Source organism: Octodon degus, unplaced genomic scaffold (genome assembly GCF_000260255.1).
Source record: "Octodon degus isolate 3935 unplaced genomic scaffold, OctDeg1.0 scaffold00289, whole genome shotgun sequence".
Classification (NCBI taxonomy): Eukaryota; Metazoa; Chordata; class Mammalia; order Rodentia; family Octodontidae; genus Octodon; species Octodon degus.
This window is the reverse complement of record NW_004524865.1, coordinates 1,209,832-1,229,060: the sequence shown is the minus strand read 5'-3', so window position 1 is coordinate 1,229,060 and position 19,229 is coordinate 1,209,832. Positions and strand designations below refer to the sequence as shown.

At 36.7% G+C, this 19,229-nt stretch overlaps 1 protein-coding gene across 1 annotated transcript in view; it reads left to right on the top strand.

Annotated features, from left to right (window-relative positions):
* Dok6 (docking protein 6) overlaps positions 1-19,229 on the top strand; it is a 472,679-nt gene that overhangs the window by 156,959 nt on the left and 296,491 nt on the right. Inside the window, exon 2 of the mRNA XM_004647161.2 lies at positions 5,102-5,209. Coding sequence (XP_004647218.1) covers positions 5,102-5,209 — 108 coding nt within the window. The remainder of the gene's footprint in view (positions 1-5,101; positions 5,210-19,229) is intronic.

Here is a 19,229-nt window from a genome sequence, read left to right as displayed (position 1 = left end):
TTTTTTTTTTTTTTTTTTTTAAGAAAGGAATTAATACAAGTCCCCGGAAACAAGGGGAAAGGTTTCACAAGCCATTATAATGATGATAAATGTCATTCCAGAAGTCCCAGTATCTTGAAGTTCCCAAAGTCTGCATGTACATGGTGGTTTGTCATTTCACTTTAGAAATTCAGCTGTTGTCCTGGTGTGGCTGCACATACTACAGTCTCAACCCTCAGGACACAGAGACAGGAAGACCAGAGATTTGAGTCCAACCTTGGTAGTTTAGCAAATTTCAGGTCAGTGACTCAAAATAAAAATTTAAAGAGTGCTGAAAGTATAGTTCAGTGTGAAGACCCTGGTTCCTTTCTCTGAATGTGGGCAATACACGCACACGATCACACACACCTACAGAGTCTCTGAGACCTGCCTTAACAATGGCCTCCTACCTTCATTTTAAGGACCTAGAACCAGTGTTCCTGCACATGGATTTTCTTCTCTAATACCACATAAGAGACTTACTTGCAGTTCTCTCAGACAAGTCCCTTTCCCTAGATATCCGCATCACCCCTCCTCTGGTTTCCTTCACCTCTAAGGTTGGTGTCCTGGTGGGTGTGGGTCTTCCTGGGCTCCTTCAGCACTGGCCTTCCCTCACCGTGCTGATTCTCCCTGCAGCACACAGTGCCTTGAAAAGCTGCTCACAAATGCACTTGTTTGTCTGCTGTCACTCATATTTCCATTGAAATGAAGATTCCACGAGACAAGAATTTAGTTTCCATAAGGGTAGAACCGTGTTTTATTATTATACTTGTTTTAGCTATTTTGTCAATAGAACCTTCAAGTACTATTTGCGTGCATGCGTGAATGAATGAATGAATGACTGAACCAATTAATAAAAGGATTCTGACATTATAGTATGGGGTAGGGGTTCCTTAACTGGGTCACACAGCTGAAGGAGAAGCTGGTGTAGCTTCACCTGTATTTACTCCCCCTCCCCACCACCCTAGAAGCCTTTATTGCCTGAGCTCTGCCTCTTCTCAGATCATCAGTGACATTTGATTCTCATAGGAGCCAGAACTCTACTGTAAACTGCAGAGCATCCCAGGGAACTAGGCTGTACAGATTTGAATCATGCAGAACCTATCCCCACTCTACTTCTTTCTCTGGCGCATTGAAAAATTGTCTAGTCCCAGTGCTCAGAAGGTTGTTAACTACTGTTATAGTTATATAGTGGTACTTCTGCTCAAACCAAATTGTTTGAATCACAACTGTGGCCACCTTCCCCCAAACACAGATGAAGCCACCTTTTCCAAATTAAGTTCTTCAGATAAGGTACCATTGTGGAACAGGAAATAAGCTTACGGTAATATTGAAAGATACTAAACCTCATCTCTATATTGAAAGATAGCTAAATCTATACACATCAGTGCATTAAACTTAACCATATGTAGTAGTGACTTTTTGTGAAGAAGAAAAGTCTTTGAATAGTACCATATACATTTTGTCAGAAGACAAAGACTGAGGAGTAAGTCCTTGAAATTACTTATAATATATCCCTTTAATTATCCTTGAGAGGAATAGTGATTTTCTTGTTTATTAGTTGTATTATATGTTTATCTGATACATGGTTATGAATTGTTGAATTCCATACCTCAAGATATCATATACATAGTATGTTGCTTTCAGAAGGGAATGCAAATAATCCACTTTATTGTGCTGGTTTCTTCTATATTTTAAAATCCCAAGACACTCTTTAGTGCAATAGACTCTCAGGTTTGACTATTCTTATGCTCAGAAGTTCTTCCAAGATTCTAACTAAAATCCTATTTGAAGTGTAAGGTTCATTAGGTCAATAGCATGTGATGGAACAAGCCCATTAAATCCACCTTTTGGGTAAGTTAAAGCTTGTGAATGACTCCTAGCTAAATAACATAATTACAGCTATGGACTAAAGCCAAGAAATCTGCCATTTACTTCACAGTAATCTTAAATGTAAAAAGAGTGTCCTTTGTGTAAAATCACCTTGAAAAGGAGAAAGCACTTACAGCAGGAGATTGCCATGTGGTAAAAGGGTTTTCATCAGATGGAAGGGGATTAAGAAGGTATTTAATTATGGCAAGCTAGCTGGTAGATTAATGCAGTGGAAAATGAGGGTGTGGACCAGCTGGGGATGGTGGGGATTTGTGGAGCCCTGTCAGCAATGTGGGATTTTCTAAAAGGAGAATTTGAGGGGCGCCCAGAAGCCAGTCTATGAGACAACCAGCATGTTCAGAAGAGGGCTCTGAGTGAAAAGATGCAATCAGCTAGTCCTCCTAGGCTAGAGTGGAGCAGCACCCAGGAACCGTGAAAGAGCAGGCAGCAAGGTCCTCTGCCAACCAAAAGGCAAAGGGGAAGGGGACTCCTCTTGCTAGCACTAACTTTTCTTTGCAACAAGCCAAATGGCCTCTACAACTTTGGATGACTATGAGAAGGCAAAAACTGTCTGAAAAGAGTAGTTAATTTCTTCCTGTACTGCTAATGAGGATCATTAATTTGTGACTAATTTCATTCATAACGTTCTCTTTCATTTATAATTGAAATGAAACCTATTTTTTTTCTCCTTCTCCTCCTCCTCCTCCCCCTCCCCCTCCTCCTCCCAGGGTGAGTTTTTGGTGGGAAGTCAGTCTTTATGCTCTGGAATTTTTCCAACATGCTTACCTAAGATATCGGTTTTAGGGTCTAAACCAGATCATAGTACACTCATAAAACCTGATTTGATGGAAAAGACTAAAAGGTGATCTCCTTATTTCCGATAATTTTATATTCCTGTTGTGGAGGTGGCATTTAGTGTCCTGACTCATACTTAATTTGATTTCACATTTACACAAAATGACACTTGAAAATTCTCCACACTGAGGCCCTTTTTCATTATTTATCTATTATTTGGAAGTAACATAGTTTTTAAAAAAATGCATCAAAGAGGAAATAAATCCACAGTTATTAAATAATTACTTGTTTACTTTGATTAAAAATTCAACTAGCAATCAAATCAAAATACAAATTGTTCATAAACATGATGAATTTATACATTGTGTCTGATTCATTATACTGTGATTTTTATTAGTCTTCTGAATTATCAAAAAATAATCGAAATAGACAGAAGTGGAAGAATATTTTATAAGACACTTGTCTCTCGCCCTGCAAGACTTTCTAGGTAATGAAGAACAGATACTGTAAACAACTGGCGGGTCAGAAGAGACTAAGGAGTTAGGGCACATAAATGCTACTCCAAATCCTAGATTAGATCCTCATATAGGAGACAGAAAAATAATCTGTGTAAAATTTAGAGTTTGGTTAGTGTTATTATCAGTTATGTTAGCATTTTAACACTCTTAATGCCTCTGTATGAAATATGTGCCATCATTACATAAGCTGTTAATATTAGAGAAATTAGTTAAATTATAATAGAACTAACTTTTCTAAGAAATAATCTAAGAGCCTCACTGGATGAACAAGTTATTACCTCATCCTTAGAAAGCAGCCTTATCTAGATGTGCATGCTTCAGTCATATAATAGTAAAGAGGTGACATGCTATCAGAAATACTAGATCTCTCATGTCTCAATATTTATTACCAGGTTTATCCTGCAGTGATATTGAGGGTCTTCATGGAGCGTGTCTGCTTTCTGGCTTGTGTTTAGCTCACTTTAAATCAGTTTCCACTTAAAATGTATCTTATACAGCCCTAAGGAAATCCATGAAAAAATGAGTTGAAACAAACCATGTATTTATACCGTATTTTCAACGTTTTAAAATTTTGTCTCACTCTGGAGGCAGAGATCAATAAGAATTTAACGAAGAACCAAACACCTGTGTACTAGTAGATGCAGGTATATAAAAGAATCCTAGAAGCTCTTATTTTCCAGATAATTGGTGAGGAGTAATTTGAAAAGAAAAATGTTTCTGATTCCAGGCAGCAAGGACAGTCATGCTCAGTTATGCAGGGAATTCAGCGTTGTTCTTGGTGTGCTTTCCAAGGCTGCTGGAGAAGATCTAAGAAGGACAGCAAGAGTATCCTGTGTATGTGTGTGGGGGTGTGTGTTCATTCATTGTTATTCCACTTACCCTACTTTTCTACTGTGAAGTCTGTGTGTTTGGTCTAAGAGCACCTTTTAACATGGCAAATACAGTTTTTCTCCCATCAAGAAACAATGCAAGACTGGGTGTGGTGGTGCGCACCTGTAATCCCGGCACTTAGAAGGCTGTAAACAGGTGGATCACTACAAGTCTGATCTACACAGTGAGACCCTGTACACCCTGTACACCCTGTCCTAAATACAAAAAAAAAAAAAAAAAAAAAAAAAAAAAAAAAAAAGGAAGAAAGAAAAGAAGGAAAGAAGAAAATGCATACAGGGATAATCAAAACAATCACATTATCTGTCATTTACGTCACAGAAAACATACTACTGCAACTTTCCAAGTGAAATAGAAGCACAGAAGATAAATATAGTGACCTCATTTCCCCAAATTTCTCTTGATGTATTGCCTCACCTCCATGCTATGGAAAAGCTACACAGCAGCAAAAAGTTTTGCTAAATTTTGAAATGCAAAACTGTGGTCAAAGGTCAAGAGATAGCTCTGCAGTCTAAGTGCCTGCCAGGCAAGCCCAAGGACCTGGCACTGGCATGGAAGACAATTGACTGGTGTTAAGAAAGTGAGAACAGGGGCTGGGGAGATGGCTCAGTGGAATAAGTGCTTCTCTGGTGAGCACAAGGGCCGGAGTTCAATCCCCAGTTCCACGAAAAAAAAAAGAAAGAAAGTGAGAACAAATGTCATTTGGAGCACTGATATATAGGTGGCTTACTTACTTTAAGACACATACAGGTGGCCTTACTTATTATTGAAAGCAGATGGAAAATCTCATTACAACCTATTCATGAAAAATTCATTTTATATATAAAATATTTTTAAATTACTGTGGTGTTAATTAGTAACAGACTTACTAAACAAAGACAGAATTACCATGTAAAAGAAGTGGCTTTAATAAAATTATTTGCAATGGATTAATCTGAATACATAAAGTTCCTGTAGGCAGCAACTTCATATATAAAGAAGGATAATAGAATTGCCTTGTTTACTTTCAGATTTTCAGACGATGCTGGTTGGTTTTCAAGAAGGCTTCTAGCAAGGGACCAAGACGGTTAGAAAAATTTCCAGATGAAAAAGCAGCCTATTTCAGAAACTTTCATAAGGTAAGTCACAGTCCTCGGAGTCCCTGGAGAACTACTGCATCGTTGACAACTTGTGGAGGCATTTCTTTGATGGATGAAATCTGTGGAGGCAAAAATTCATAGCCAGGATAACTTAGCCCCATCCTGATAAAATGTAAAAGTTATCTTTCTTCTTTATTTTAATCATCTTCTGTAAATGCCAGTGGTGCCACTGCAAAATGAAAGGCTCATTTTTATCGCTACTTTGCGAAACGAGATGACTCATAACTCAACCGGATCGTTTTCTAAGGTGCTGAGTAGGCATTTTGCCTCTCTTCAGGTTAATTGTGCATTTGTTACTTTGATTTAAACTCTGGGCAATATTGGGGAGATTAAACTTTTGAGCCTGGCTTCAGCAGTGCTAATGAAACTGTTAATGTGCGTCTTGTTTCCTGTTAGGGACCTGTTTAGACTCAGATATACTTAGAAGTAGAGAAACAGCATGAATTAGAGGAGTTCATTATTGGTGAGAATTATAATAATATAAAACATAACACTGAAATCATGATAAATATTATGCCTGAAGTTGTCTTTGGTGATGACATCAAAACATAGTTCTGTGTTTTACAGTGAGACAGAGAATTCACTGTCAGAACTCAGAACTCAGAGCAGTATTGACCACTGCTCTCTGCCTGAGCACCCTTAAGAAAGACTCAAATTCTTCCCTACTGTGAATCCAAATCCCTCAAGGAAGTTGTGAAATTGATTTTATGCAACATATGGTTTTACTTTTCTTTACATAACAATAGATTATTTCATACTAACTTGTTAACTAATTTTATTTCACCAATACCTAGCAGTTTTGGATATTGTACCTAAATCTGACAAAATAGCTTAAAATTTGAGTTTCTATAACTCACTATGAGGTAGTATGTCTACTAATTTAGATTTACTGCCATAGTGCCAGTTGATGTTTCTGTTCTGTCACTGAGTAGCTCATGGGTTGAAAGCTTCAATTCTAGTGCAAATGATGCACATTCACCTATCAATTCAGTAAGGAAGCACAGATCTCGATGTATTTATGCAGTTTGCTATACAAACAGCCAACACAATGCTACCTGCTCTAACCATATGAAAGGCTACTGGACTCCTAAAGTACCATTATTTTGTATTGTAATAATTATGTTAATGGTTTTAGGAATAAAGGCAAATCCAACTTAATGGAGAATTACCAAGTTGCAAAATGTAAATTTATTTATTTACATTTATTTCATGAGTAGAGTGAAAATCTGAATATTCTATATGTGTTCAGTGACATCTTAGTAAGAATGCTCCTGCTTGCTAATAGCTGTAGCCATTGTACCTGAACTTCTTTTTCTTACACATGAAACCAGCAAAATTGCTAAGAAGATTCAATATATTCTGCTTGGAACCATTAATCTTTAGATGAAGACAGTGGACCCCTGCTAGTACCTAACCACCTCTAGGAGTCAGTCACTTGCACATGTGGCTGGGATATCTGCTCTCAGGTAACTCTCTGCTCCTGATGGGGGATGCAGAGGTGCCGGAGACACAGTCATTGTTCCAGAAAGCTTCAATTCTGGTGGAAATAATGCACATCAGGTATAGTCAATTCAACAAGGTAAGTGCAATCCAGGATGTGTATAAGTAGTCTGCTATAGAAAAAACATTTTGACTAACTTGGAATGCATGTAAAACTTATTGGCAAATTGATACTTGAATGGCAAAATTAATAGTGGGTGATTTGTTATATAAAGGGAAAATGTTCTCTGCTATGTACCTGGAGAGGCCTATTCTTCTATATGTTTCCAGTTTTACCCACTTTTTAACCTAAAGTAATAGCACCCTTGTGGAAGTGTTCAAAGCTAAAAAGGCTAACTGCTAATCTTGTTGGAGACTGCTCATTGATAGTCGCATGGCTTCTACAGAGAACAGTGCATTTCAATGGCAAACTTTGTTTTTAAATGATCTGTGTGTGATCACAATGTGAACTAACAGCCTGAAATGGAAGATAAACTTATTAATGTTCATTATGAATGTAATTGTTGAATGCTCAACATGTGTAGAGGTAGTGCAGCAGTGGAAAGGGAAGATGATGTGCTAGTATGATCACAGAACTAATGGGCAACTTGTAACACCAGCTGAACTGAATTAGCACAGAGCAGGGTGTGGGTGACCCACATGACAGTTGCCAGCAGAACAAAACTCAGAACTGGATGGGAAAATACTGTTCTGTTAATTTTTCTGGAAAAAAATCAGTACAATGGCTTTCCTAACTTTTTCATCACATTGGTTTCTGTTTTTAAAAAAGTAATTTTATTAAGAAATAAATAGCAATGAGACAGTTTCAAAACTGATTACTAGCACAGTTTCAATAATTAATACATTGCACAGTGTTATCTTAGTGGTTATTCACTGTACAAGATGCAGACATGATATTCTGTCCACAAACACTATTAGAACAAATCTCTCTATTCACTGAATTAAGAGAATGCAGCTGTATATCTATACGAACTATTTTGAGTATACAGATACAAAATAGTCATTCATTTGTATCCCCGTTTTTGGCTAGTCTTATCAGAGAAGGGCTTCCCTTATCATATAATATTATAGGTGCATGAATTCCCCAAAATAATCCAATATAGTCCAGTAGTTCATAGTAGTAGTGGGTTTTCCATAAGACTGGCAATGTCAGAAGCTGTTGACTTGAGCCTTTTGCAGCTCAGCACATTAATATGGCTTTACTTTTTATTCTTCATTTTTATACTTTTCTGCTAGATGGTTAAGACCAAGATAAAGCAGGATATATCCTGAAACTCTGTACCGCAGTTTGTAGATGCTTTGTGAGTATCAGCCATGTGGATGAGTCATAGCATTGTTTGACCAATTTGCTGTCTGTGAAAGCCTAAAAGAATATTTTCTCTCCATGTGACTCTCCTTAGGCACACTCTACATCATCAATCACTTTCCTCTGTGGCCCTACAATCTCCTTGATCAGAAAATTTGGGAAACAACTGAGTTACAGGATGTTACAGTACAGGATCTCTTATGTCCTAAGTCTTCACTGACCTTGAAAGGGTAGTGCTAAAATGTTGGCTGTCCTTGCAGCCCTTCTTTTTGTGTAATTTTTGGTCTGAAAACTTAGGCTGTTAAGCCTCCAGAAGAGAAGCCTATTATTATTACCATACAACATAAACAATTCAGCTTAACCTCACTGTCTGAACAGAAAACATCTTAGGCATAGCATGGAACAGGTATTTTCCATCAAGTATTGATATATTAAGCTTTAAGTCCCTCCAGAATATGAAGAAAAAAATTCAAAAAATATTTTAAAAAATAGGAATAAACAGTTATGTAGTTTTACATTGAAATTTAGAAATCCAACCATATACAGCCTTGTAGCAGGTCAGTTCTGTGACATTTTTTTTCTTATCTCATGTTTTCATTTGTTACCTTTTCTTTAAACAAACATTTACTTGAGAGACAGTATGGCGGTAATTGTTACGTCATGATAAGCAGTACATATGTAGAAGACCAGAATAGCGGGCATTTGAAGTATGACCCCATCATTACAGATTACTATCTTCAGTGCAGTTGCTTAGTTCACAGGTATCAGCATATATAGTTAGTCAGGGTGAGAATCCTACCAATTAACTGCTAATTTCAAAAACATGCTGAAGATTCTCAGGATCATTGCCTTACTCATGTTGTGCATATAAATGTATGGCTTTGCCCCTGTCATGTTTCCCAGCTTTCCCCTTGTCCTCTCCTCTTTGCCCAATCCTCAAGTTCTTGCTTTCCTTTTAATTGCGTTATAACTTTCTATTTTTATTTCTTCTTTTGAGTTCTTATATTAGGGAGACTAGTCAATATTTACACATGTGGTTCTGGTTTATTTCATTTATGAGTATATCTTCAAGTAGCATCCACTTAAATATAAAGGTTTCATCATTCTATATAGCTGAGTAATATTTCTTTGTATAAAAATACCACATCTTTTTCATCCATTCCTCAGGTGATGAGCACCTTGGTTTTTTTCCAAGATTTGGCTATCCCAAATTGTGCTGCTATAAATATCGGTACTGGTTTTTCTTATATGAACTCAGCTGTTTTCATCAGCAGAACTCTCAGGTTCTTGCTGTTGGTGAGGATGGCTGAAGTTATTTTGCAGGGAACTCTGGGCCTTACTTTGAACATCACTTCCTGGCTCTAGTGCAGATCCCTTGGCATAGATCCATCATTCCAGTGGTTCAGACTTTCTAGCTTCCATCAGTAATCTTTCAGCCTTCTCAGTGCAGATCGTTGATACAGATTTGCATAAGACATTGTCATGGACTGTAGGTCTCCAGTTGGACTTGTGAAGGACATTACCATGGGATCCAGGCCCTCAGCTGAATTCTTTGTGTGTCTAGGGTGTGAACAGATTTCCATAATGTTTTGCATCTGACTCTTTAGGTGAATATTATGAAACAATCCTATAAATTATGTGTCCTGTTTTAAACTGAAATCTTTTTCTTAAATAATTTTATTCAGAAACAAATAGCAATGAGACAGCTTCAAAACTGATTAGTAGGAAGTTTTAATAATTAATACATTGCATATTGTTGTCTTCTTAGTGGTTATTCATAGTACAAGATGCAGACATGATATCCTGTCTACAAACACTATTCATACAAACCTTTCTATTCATTGAATTAAGAGAAAGTAGCTGTATATCTATCCTATCTATTTTGAATATACAGATACAAAATCGTCATTCATTTGTATCCCTTTTTTTGTTTAGTCTTGTCAGAGATGGGTATTCCATTTCCATTTAAATATTTCAGGTGTGTGAATTCAGCAAAATGTTCCCATATAGTCCAGTAGTGCTTAATAGTAATGGATTATCTGTAGGACTGGCAATATCAGAAGTTTTTGACTTGAGCCTTTTAAAGCTCAGCATATTAATATGGCTTTACTTTTTATACTTCATTTTTATACTTTTCTGCTGGATGGTTAAGACCAAGATAAAGCAAGACCTATGTAGTGAGAAATATAACTTTTGTATCTGCCAAAGTCAGTCAAATCCCCTCAAGATTTATCCTGAAACCCTGTACTGCAGTTTGTAGATCCTTCGTGAGTATCAGTCGTGTGGATAAGTCATGGCCATTGCTTGACCAATTCCCTGTCTGTGAAAGCTTGAGAGAATATTTTCTCTACATGAGACTCTCCTTAGGCACACTGTATATCATTGATCACTTTCCTCTGTGGCCCCACAATCTCCTTGATCAGAAAATTTGGGACACATCTGAGTTACAGGATGTTACAGTACAGTAAACCAAAATCCTGATCACAACACCTACTTTATTTTTATCAGTGATCTTACTTTTTTAATAACAAAAACCAAACAGTGGGTATGTAAATTTCATATAACAGCAGCAAATATATCAGCACTTAGAAGATTCAAGTATATAGAAGATTAGAAGGAAGGAAGAAGTGAAGGAATGGTGAGCAGAATGAAGGAGAGAGAGAGAAAGAAAAAGAAAGGCAGAGGGAAGAGAGGGAGAAAGGGGGGAAGAGAGAGAGACAGAGAGAGGGAGGGAAGAGAGAGAGAGACAGAGAGAGAGAAGGAGCAAGAGAGCAGAGCAGAAGGACTAGGCTAGGTGAGTTGAGAGTAGGGAAAAGTAGAAAAAAAAGGAAAGGAAGGAAGGAAAGAAGGAAGGAAATATTCTCATCTACTTTTGTCTCCTTGGTGAGACGAAATACCCAACAGCCATAAATTAAGAGAGGAAGGTCTTATTTAGCTCACAGATGGTAGAGGATTCAGTCCATATTTGGCTGGCTCCAAAGCTGGATAGTGGAACATAGAGGCATGGTGAAGGAGATCGCAGGCAGAAGGTAGCAAAGCATCACAGGGTGACTACAGCTCTTTCTATCCCTTATATCTTATGCAGCTTATGTGGGGCAGTAGCTCTTACGTATTTAATCCCTGTGCTCTTGAACCTGGCAATGCACCATGAGTCAATCCCAGTGTCACACATACTAGATCCAGCCACCACTGAAAAAATCTCAGCTATGATCACATGAGGCTTTGGGGGGACACCTACATGCAAACCATTACAGGAAGAAGAAGAGAAAGGGCAAAGGAGGGAGAGAAGGGAAGAGGAGAGAAGGGGAGTGGAGGGGAGGTGACCGTAGGGGAGGTAAGGGGAAATATCTTAGAAAAAAATGACAACATCAACATTCTGGGAGCAAAATAACAGAATCTAGAATCTAATCATGGCAATCACAAAAGGCCAGCATAAAATTGGAATTCCTCAAATCATGTAAAGCCATCAAAATTTGGTACAACCTAAAGGGAAAAGAAGATCAACAGACAGTAAACTGGTTATGATTTCCATTTTAAATTATCAGCAAAGAAGTTTAAAATAACTGCCAAGCCTACACTTTTTGAGATTAATGAAATAATCATATTCATGAACATATTGATTATGGGGGATTTATATATGCACATGACAGACTTTAATTATTCTTTTTGTTTCCTTTCCCTCCTCTCTCTCTCTGATCCATTTTATCCCCTCTTTCCAAAAAAAGCTCTATTTCCTTTTCAAAATTACTCAAAGAAAACATAATTGAAATTGTAGGATTATGAGATATCCAATATTAATATTTCAATAGGCAACATTATCATTAGCAAGAAAAACAGTGAACTTGAAAATGAATTAAACTTTTTAAACAGACAGAAGAAATTATTTTTCTTAAAAGAAGGAGAAAAAAAGCTTCAGAGATTTAGGCACAATTAGTAAGTTTCTGGCACATGCATAGTTACTATCTTTAATGCAGTGGGAAAAGAAAGTAGAATAACTTATTTGAAAAAAGCGTGGCTGACAAATTCTCCAATCTAGAGAGCAGCATGAATTTACAGATTCATTAAGTTAACTCCAAGCAAGATGTTTTTGAGCAAAAACATGCCTTGCAGGGTGATCATGAAGACCAGATAAAAATCAAACAGGAGAAAATCTTGGAAGCAGCCAGGTGAAGATGACACTGTACCACTGGGGGCTACCAGCTTAAGGCCGCCGAACTTATTGTCAAAGACCTTGAAACCCAGAAGAGATAATGAAAACTATCTTTAATGGGATAAAATCAAAGTTTACCTTCAATCAGGAATTCTGTAACTAGAAAAGAAATCTGTGAAAGATAAGTGAAGATGTAATTATTTTCAGATGGAAAAAAATCTAACAGTATTGATGTCCTCCATATCTAAACTGTAAAATGACAAAAGGGCGTTCTCTGGGCTCTGATATCATACTGCATGGAAATTTGAGTCTTCAGAAAAGATTGGAGATAACTAAAGATACATAGATAAATATAAAAAAAACTAGCTTTGGGATGTGTGCTTTATAAAGATGTACTACATGTATTCAATACGACATGGAATAGTGTGGATGACTGAAATGGTACCATAGTAAGGAATAATAATGTCATTCATTATTAAGGATAGTCTATAAAAAGTAGGACATATTGTAGTCTCTAGAATAATACTTTAAAATTAAAGCTCAAAAGTGAATACTTAATTATTCATAAAATTAGAAATCCTAAATCAAAGTTGGAGAGAAAAGGAAAACAAAACTAATAATAAAATATATGAGAAACAAAAATGAATAATGAAATGGTATATTTAATTTCAGTAACATAATAATTACATTAATGTTGACAGTAAGCATTCAAATTGGAAAGAGAAAATTAAAATAATGTGAGTAATTAAGATTTAACAATACAAAAGGGCCAGCGAGCTAGCTCAGTGCACTAAGCACTTGCTTAAGTAAGCGCAGAAGCCAGGGTTCAATCTGTGGCACCACATGCGGCACTGGCCCCACCCCTGGGTGTGCTGAGCCAGTGATGGAGTCCAGGAATGGTAGCACATGCCTGTAATACCAGTGCTAGGGAGGCAGAAATCAGAAGGATCACTACAAGTCCAGGGTAAATAATGAGACCCTAAACACATACACAAAAGATTTATTAATAGTTACAAAAGATTTATATTAAGTATAAGGATAAATTGAATGTAGATGAACGGCAGATAATAATCCAGCAAAACACTAAATGTAGGCTAAGAACATTTAATTTACTTTTTTATTCTTTTTCTCTACTTTAAGTATTTTATTTTTATTTTTAAGAGGACAATAGTAAAAAAAAAAAAGAAAACATTAGAAATGATGCAGAATTTCACTAAACAAAATAGGAATATTTTTTATATTGCACATTGTTGTCTTCCAATTAGTTGTTCAGAATGATTTATTAAATTAGATAAAAATATTTTCTGGAAAAAAGTACTATTAAAAATGAACAGTTTGAGGGCTCGAGAGAAAGCTCAGGTATCTAAGTGCCTGCCTGGCAAGCACAAAGACCCAGGTTCAGTCCCCACTACCTCATGCTGTGCCATCATGCTAGCCACAGAAACCAGGCATGGTGGCCCCTGCCTGTAATCCCAGTGCTGGAGAAGCTGAGACGGGAGGATCCCTAGAAGACTGAGCTGCATAGTGAGACCATGCACCAAAATAAATAAATAGATAAATAGATAAATAGAAAAATAAATAAGAGATAAAAACAAAGTTCTTTTAATAATGCCACCACTCTCAGTTTGTCACAAAGACCTAAAAATCATAAAGAGGCAGTGGATTTTACAAGTGTAGAGAGAAATAATCACACACTCTACGTTGAACATTTTAAACACTTGTTTTCTCACCACTTGACAAATTAGCTGGAAGAAATTCTCAGCAGTAGCATAAGGTCACATTGACATAATCAACTATTTTGAATCAACTGATATTTTTATACCTGTACACTAAACAATTACAAAATGTATATTATTCTAGGGTACACATGGTATGGTCAACAAAGCAGGGCACATATTGGACTTTGTTTAATGTTTTAATAAGTTGAAAAAAATTGAAATCACAGAGCATACTTTCTCTGACCTAATTGATTTAAGTTAGAGAACACAATGAATTACCTAGGAAACATGCTAAAGATACCATAAACTAAAAATGTCCAAGTGGCAGTATTCAAAGGGGTAAAATAGAAAGCATACCAACTGATAGCAAGTCCTCTAATAGGAAAGGTACTTTTCTTTGTTTCTTTTCTCTCGTTGCTGACACAAAATACCTGATACCCCAAGTTAAGGAAGGAAAGGTTTATTTTGCTTACAGTTTGTGAAGGTTCTAGCCCATACTTGGCTCTCTCCAAGGCCGAGTGTCACATGGCAGAGGGCAGTTAGTCCATGATAGCAAAAAATGCCACAAGCAGCACCAAGAGCAAAATGGGAGGAGTACAGGACAAATACACCTTCCTTCCCTCATACTGCATGCAGGTTGTACCCCCGTAATCCCAGCATCGGATTGTGAATCATTCACAGACTCCAGAAGCCTGCCTATGACTGCATGAGGCTTTGAGGGGACCTCTGGACACAAATCATAAAGTTGCAGCCCTGGCCCCACTAAGACTCAAGTACTTCTCTGTATGAAACAGTCATTTTAGTCCATGTCTAAGAGTTGCCAAAGTCCTAACAGCTTCAGTATTGCTAAAAAGTCCAAGTCCCAAGTCTCCAGCATCTAAGGCAAACTGTTAACTGTGATCCCCTGAACAAATGCAAATTTAAACACTTCCAACATTCAATGGTACATGATAAACATTATCATTCCAAAAGATACAAATGGGGAGGTATAAAGTATTTTGATCAAAGCAAGCTTAAAATCTAGCAAGGCAAACATTAAGTCTTGTAGTTCTATATTCAACATCTGAGGCAATCTGTGGCAAATTGTGAGCTCCATGTGGCTCCACTCTATGGCACTTCTGGGGATGTAGCTCCCATGACTTCTTTCTTGGGGTTGCTTTGCTCCCTCATTTAAGCTTTCTTTGGACAATCCACTTTCCTGCTTTTTCCAAGCTTCTGGGGTCTCCATTGCACCTGTGGCTTCTCACACATAGCTTCACACACTGCCCTCCCAGGAGCACACTGCCGGGCCTCTCAGGCCTTTTGAATTCTAAGTGAAAATGTGCTTAACTTCAGAACTCTTGCATTTTTCACGTGCCTAAAACCAGTGCCACATGGATGAAGCCAAGGTCTGAGGCCCCATGGAGCAGTAGCAAAGCTTTCCTCTGTCTTGGTCACGGGGGTGGAATGCCTGAATTGTTGAGCACTCTATGATTCTAAGGAACAAATTCTCTGTAAGGCCACCATTGTGGAACCTGATGTGGCCACCATTCCTCAAAGCAAAATCTTTCCTTTTTGCAGTTTTGAGGCTACAAATAGTGGATACTTGGTGCTTCTTATGATACCTTTAGGCCATCTTTTCTCTTCTCTTGTCTCAGTGACTGAGATCTCCTTAGCTCTATTTTTATAATATATGGATTTACTATAGCTTCCTTTCTGGCTGAACTCATAACATTTTAAATCATCCTGCTGGGCTCTTTGCTCTTGATTTGCAACATAAATCCATCCACAGCCCCCAACAATAGCCATGTCACTGTCTCAACATTTGAATGCCTTGAAATTTCTTTTGCCAGATTAATCAATCTGCTTCCCATAATCTGAGTCTCAGACAAAGTCTCTAGACACAAGCAAAATGCCAATAAATTTTTTGCCAAGCCATAACACACATTTATCTGGAGTCCAACAACATGGGTAGTCCTCTTCCCAGCAGAAACCTCAGAGATAGGTCTTCTGCAGCAAGATTTTTATGGTCTTCTGAGCTCTGAAATCCTAATCTGTACCAGCACTACTTTTTTAGGAAACATCTCTGAACCTTTCCAAACTCTTCCCACAAGCCATTCCCAAAGGCTCTTGAATCACATGGTTAGGTGTAGTCACAGCAACAACACTCCTTCTCTGGTACCAAATTCTGTCTTAGTCACCTTTCTCTCATTACTGACACAAAAATGCAAATATTAAGATATGTGGAACATAACTATAACAGTGGGCATAAGGAAAAGTGTAATTTTTAGTTTTTAATCAGAAGGGATCAATAAAGGTAAGAGCAAATACCAATGCAACAGAAAATAAAATGGGATCAAAGAACTTTTACAAGCCAAAACTGTTAGAGAGAAAGAAAAAGAAAAAAACTTGTAAGTCCCTGGCATAATTTATCAAGAAAAAGAAAAAAAAAAGAATTGGAAAAGTAAGAATGAAAACTGGAGATTCCATGAAATTAAATAATAATAATAGTATATTGTGAAAGGCCAAGACAGGAGAATTGCAGTGAGCTTGAAGCCTGCCTAGGGAACACGGTGAGTTTGAGATCACCCTGAGTGGCATGGCAAAATCCATGCATCTCTTGTGTGATGAGGGCTTAAAATTTTAACACTAATGGGAAGAAGAAAGATCATAGTGGTAGATAAAGAGTAGAAAATTTAAATTGTGTACTTTTCTGTTCTGTTACTTCTGCTTGTTTAAAGAGTTTATTATCCCTTTTCTTTTCTCAAAAAAATCAGGATTTTTTTTTCATATCCTCAATGTTGTAAGCCATGAGCAACTCAGATGATATATGTCAACTTGAACTATTAACAGTATTATATGGACTCGGTCAACCCTCTTAGAAAGTCCAAGAATGTGAACAGTTAATGTGACTAATCGTTTGAACTTTAAATGTGTCCTTTGATGTGGGCATTTTATTTATTTGGAACTCTAAAGTGATTGTGAGTTGTATTAAAGATTACAAATTTTATGAAAGAGGTATACTCAGAAATAGATGAAAATAAAGGATCAAAAACATGGAAAAAAAGATCAACCTTAATTGCATAGCAAGACCCTGTCTCAAAAAAGTATATTATCAATAAGTATATACAAAATATCTAGCACTCAGATAACATAGGCATGGTTTGTGAGAAACACAAACTACACAAGCTCTTACGAATACTCAGTGTCTCATAAAATGCTGATTTTATAGTTGAACTCCTTCCCACTAAGAAATCTCAAGTTCTTTTCAATTCACTTATGAATATGTCAACATATTTAAAGGGGAAAAAAGCAAATACTTGTAAATATTTTCAGAAAATGATAAAACCTCAACTCAATTTTATTGGACTAGTACTATTGCAAGGCCAGACCACACAAAAACATTAGAAAAAAACTAGAACTGTCCTCTTACAAACCAAAATATTTAAACAAAATATTGACAAATCTAACTCAGCAATATAGTAACATGTTAAATGATCAAATGAAATATCAGAGAAATGCAACGTTCTTTTAATTTGAAAGTCAATGTGATAATTTACTTTCAGAACATTTTGAGTGTTCTTCCTTAATCTAAAAACAGATACTTAACAGCAACTTGTCAGTGTTTGAAAAATTTTAAAAAGAAAAAGGAAAATAATGATAATTAACCCACAGACTATCAGAACTAACAAAAGCAGTGAGTTGTCACAAATGTGATATGTAAGACCCTGTTACATCTGTAAAAGGCAAAAAGTGACATTTGATAATTTAAATTTTTAAAAAGAACTCAATTCATAATAGTGGCATCAAATATTAATGAGCATATGTAGCAAAGAACATGTTAGAAAACTCCCCATTGAAAATTGGGGGGAATATTAAGTAAGAGAATTAAGGAAAGAAGATATATAAATTGTGAACTATAAATGCTTCTGGATTGGACTTGATATTAGTAGTTTGCAGTTGTCTCAGTTATAATACTCTCAACATAGTTATTAAAATTTCAGGAGTCTTTTTCACTGATATTGTCAAGTTTATTTCATATGTAAAAGTGTATAACCTAGATTAACAAAAGTAAATTCAATAAAGAACAAATTCAGAACTGTATTTTCTATTTTTTTCATTCCTGGCACAGAATAACTGGCCCACATTCTAGCCCCACACTGTGATGATTCTGTAATTTAATACATAGTAAGTCATGGTATTTTATAGGACAATGGTTCCTGTTATGACTTGAGCTTGTAGGTGGGGTTTTCAGCTGGATGTATGGTGTGTAAATATAGAAGAAGAGCATGTGATAACTAAATCAGTCCACTGCCTGATATAGCATGGCTCTGGGTGTGGATAAGGGAAGGCCCACCCTTGGGTAGACACCAACCAATAGGCTTGTAGTCTGGATGGCATAAAAGGGAAAGGCTGCCACTTTCCTGTCTCCTGCTTGTCATGCCAGTAACTGTCTCCTCTGTGAGGCTGCTCTGCCTTGCCACCCTGCCTTGGAACCAGAAAACTATGAACTGAAACTTCTACACAGTCTGTGCTAAGTAAACCTCACCTCCTCTAACTGGATACTGTATATTCTGTCCCAGCAACAGAAAGACTAAATAAGACAGTTAAAATAATGAACAATTATCTCTTTCTAATATCATATTAAATGAGAGGTTAAGAAATGATTAGCTATAAAATAATTCAGTCTCTTATAACATTGGCCTCTAAGAGAATGAGAGGTGAAAAACAGACCACTATTAAGACAGTTTCCCAAGCTTTTGAGTCAAGATATGTGAAAGGCATATTTTAAACCATAATATGCATTGTAACACACCTATGGACCCATGTGAGTGATCTGGAGAACAGAAATGTAATAAGGGCTGGTCTTTGAGAACCAGGGATATTTCATTCATTTTAACAAATAGATGGGATAAAGTATGAAATAGGGGGTAATGGATGGAATTAATACTAGAAAACAGTGACTAGAGTGTCAAGACCATTCAACCTTTGTGTGCCAGCACTCCTTCCCATTATGTGAAGAACAAAATCAGTCTTCAAACAGCATCAGGAGTATTGTAAGAATAGGAATAGGTAAGGGAATAATATTTTAATAACCAGTTTTCACTGACTAACTTCAGGCTATCAAAAGCACTTTCATAACCAGATTCAGTATATGGGACAGCTGAAATTTACCTTTCTTGTGGAAATGCTATAAAGACTGAGGTTCTTGTTAGTATTACTTTTCTTTTATATCACTGGCAAAGCTAATTCAACAACTTCTTCTTCTTCTTCTTCTTCTTCTTCTTCTTCTTCTTCTTCTTCTTCTTCTTCTTCTTCTTCTTCTTCTTCTTCTTCTTCTTCTTC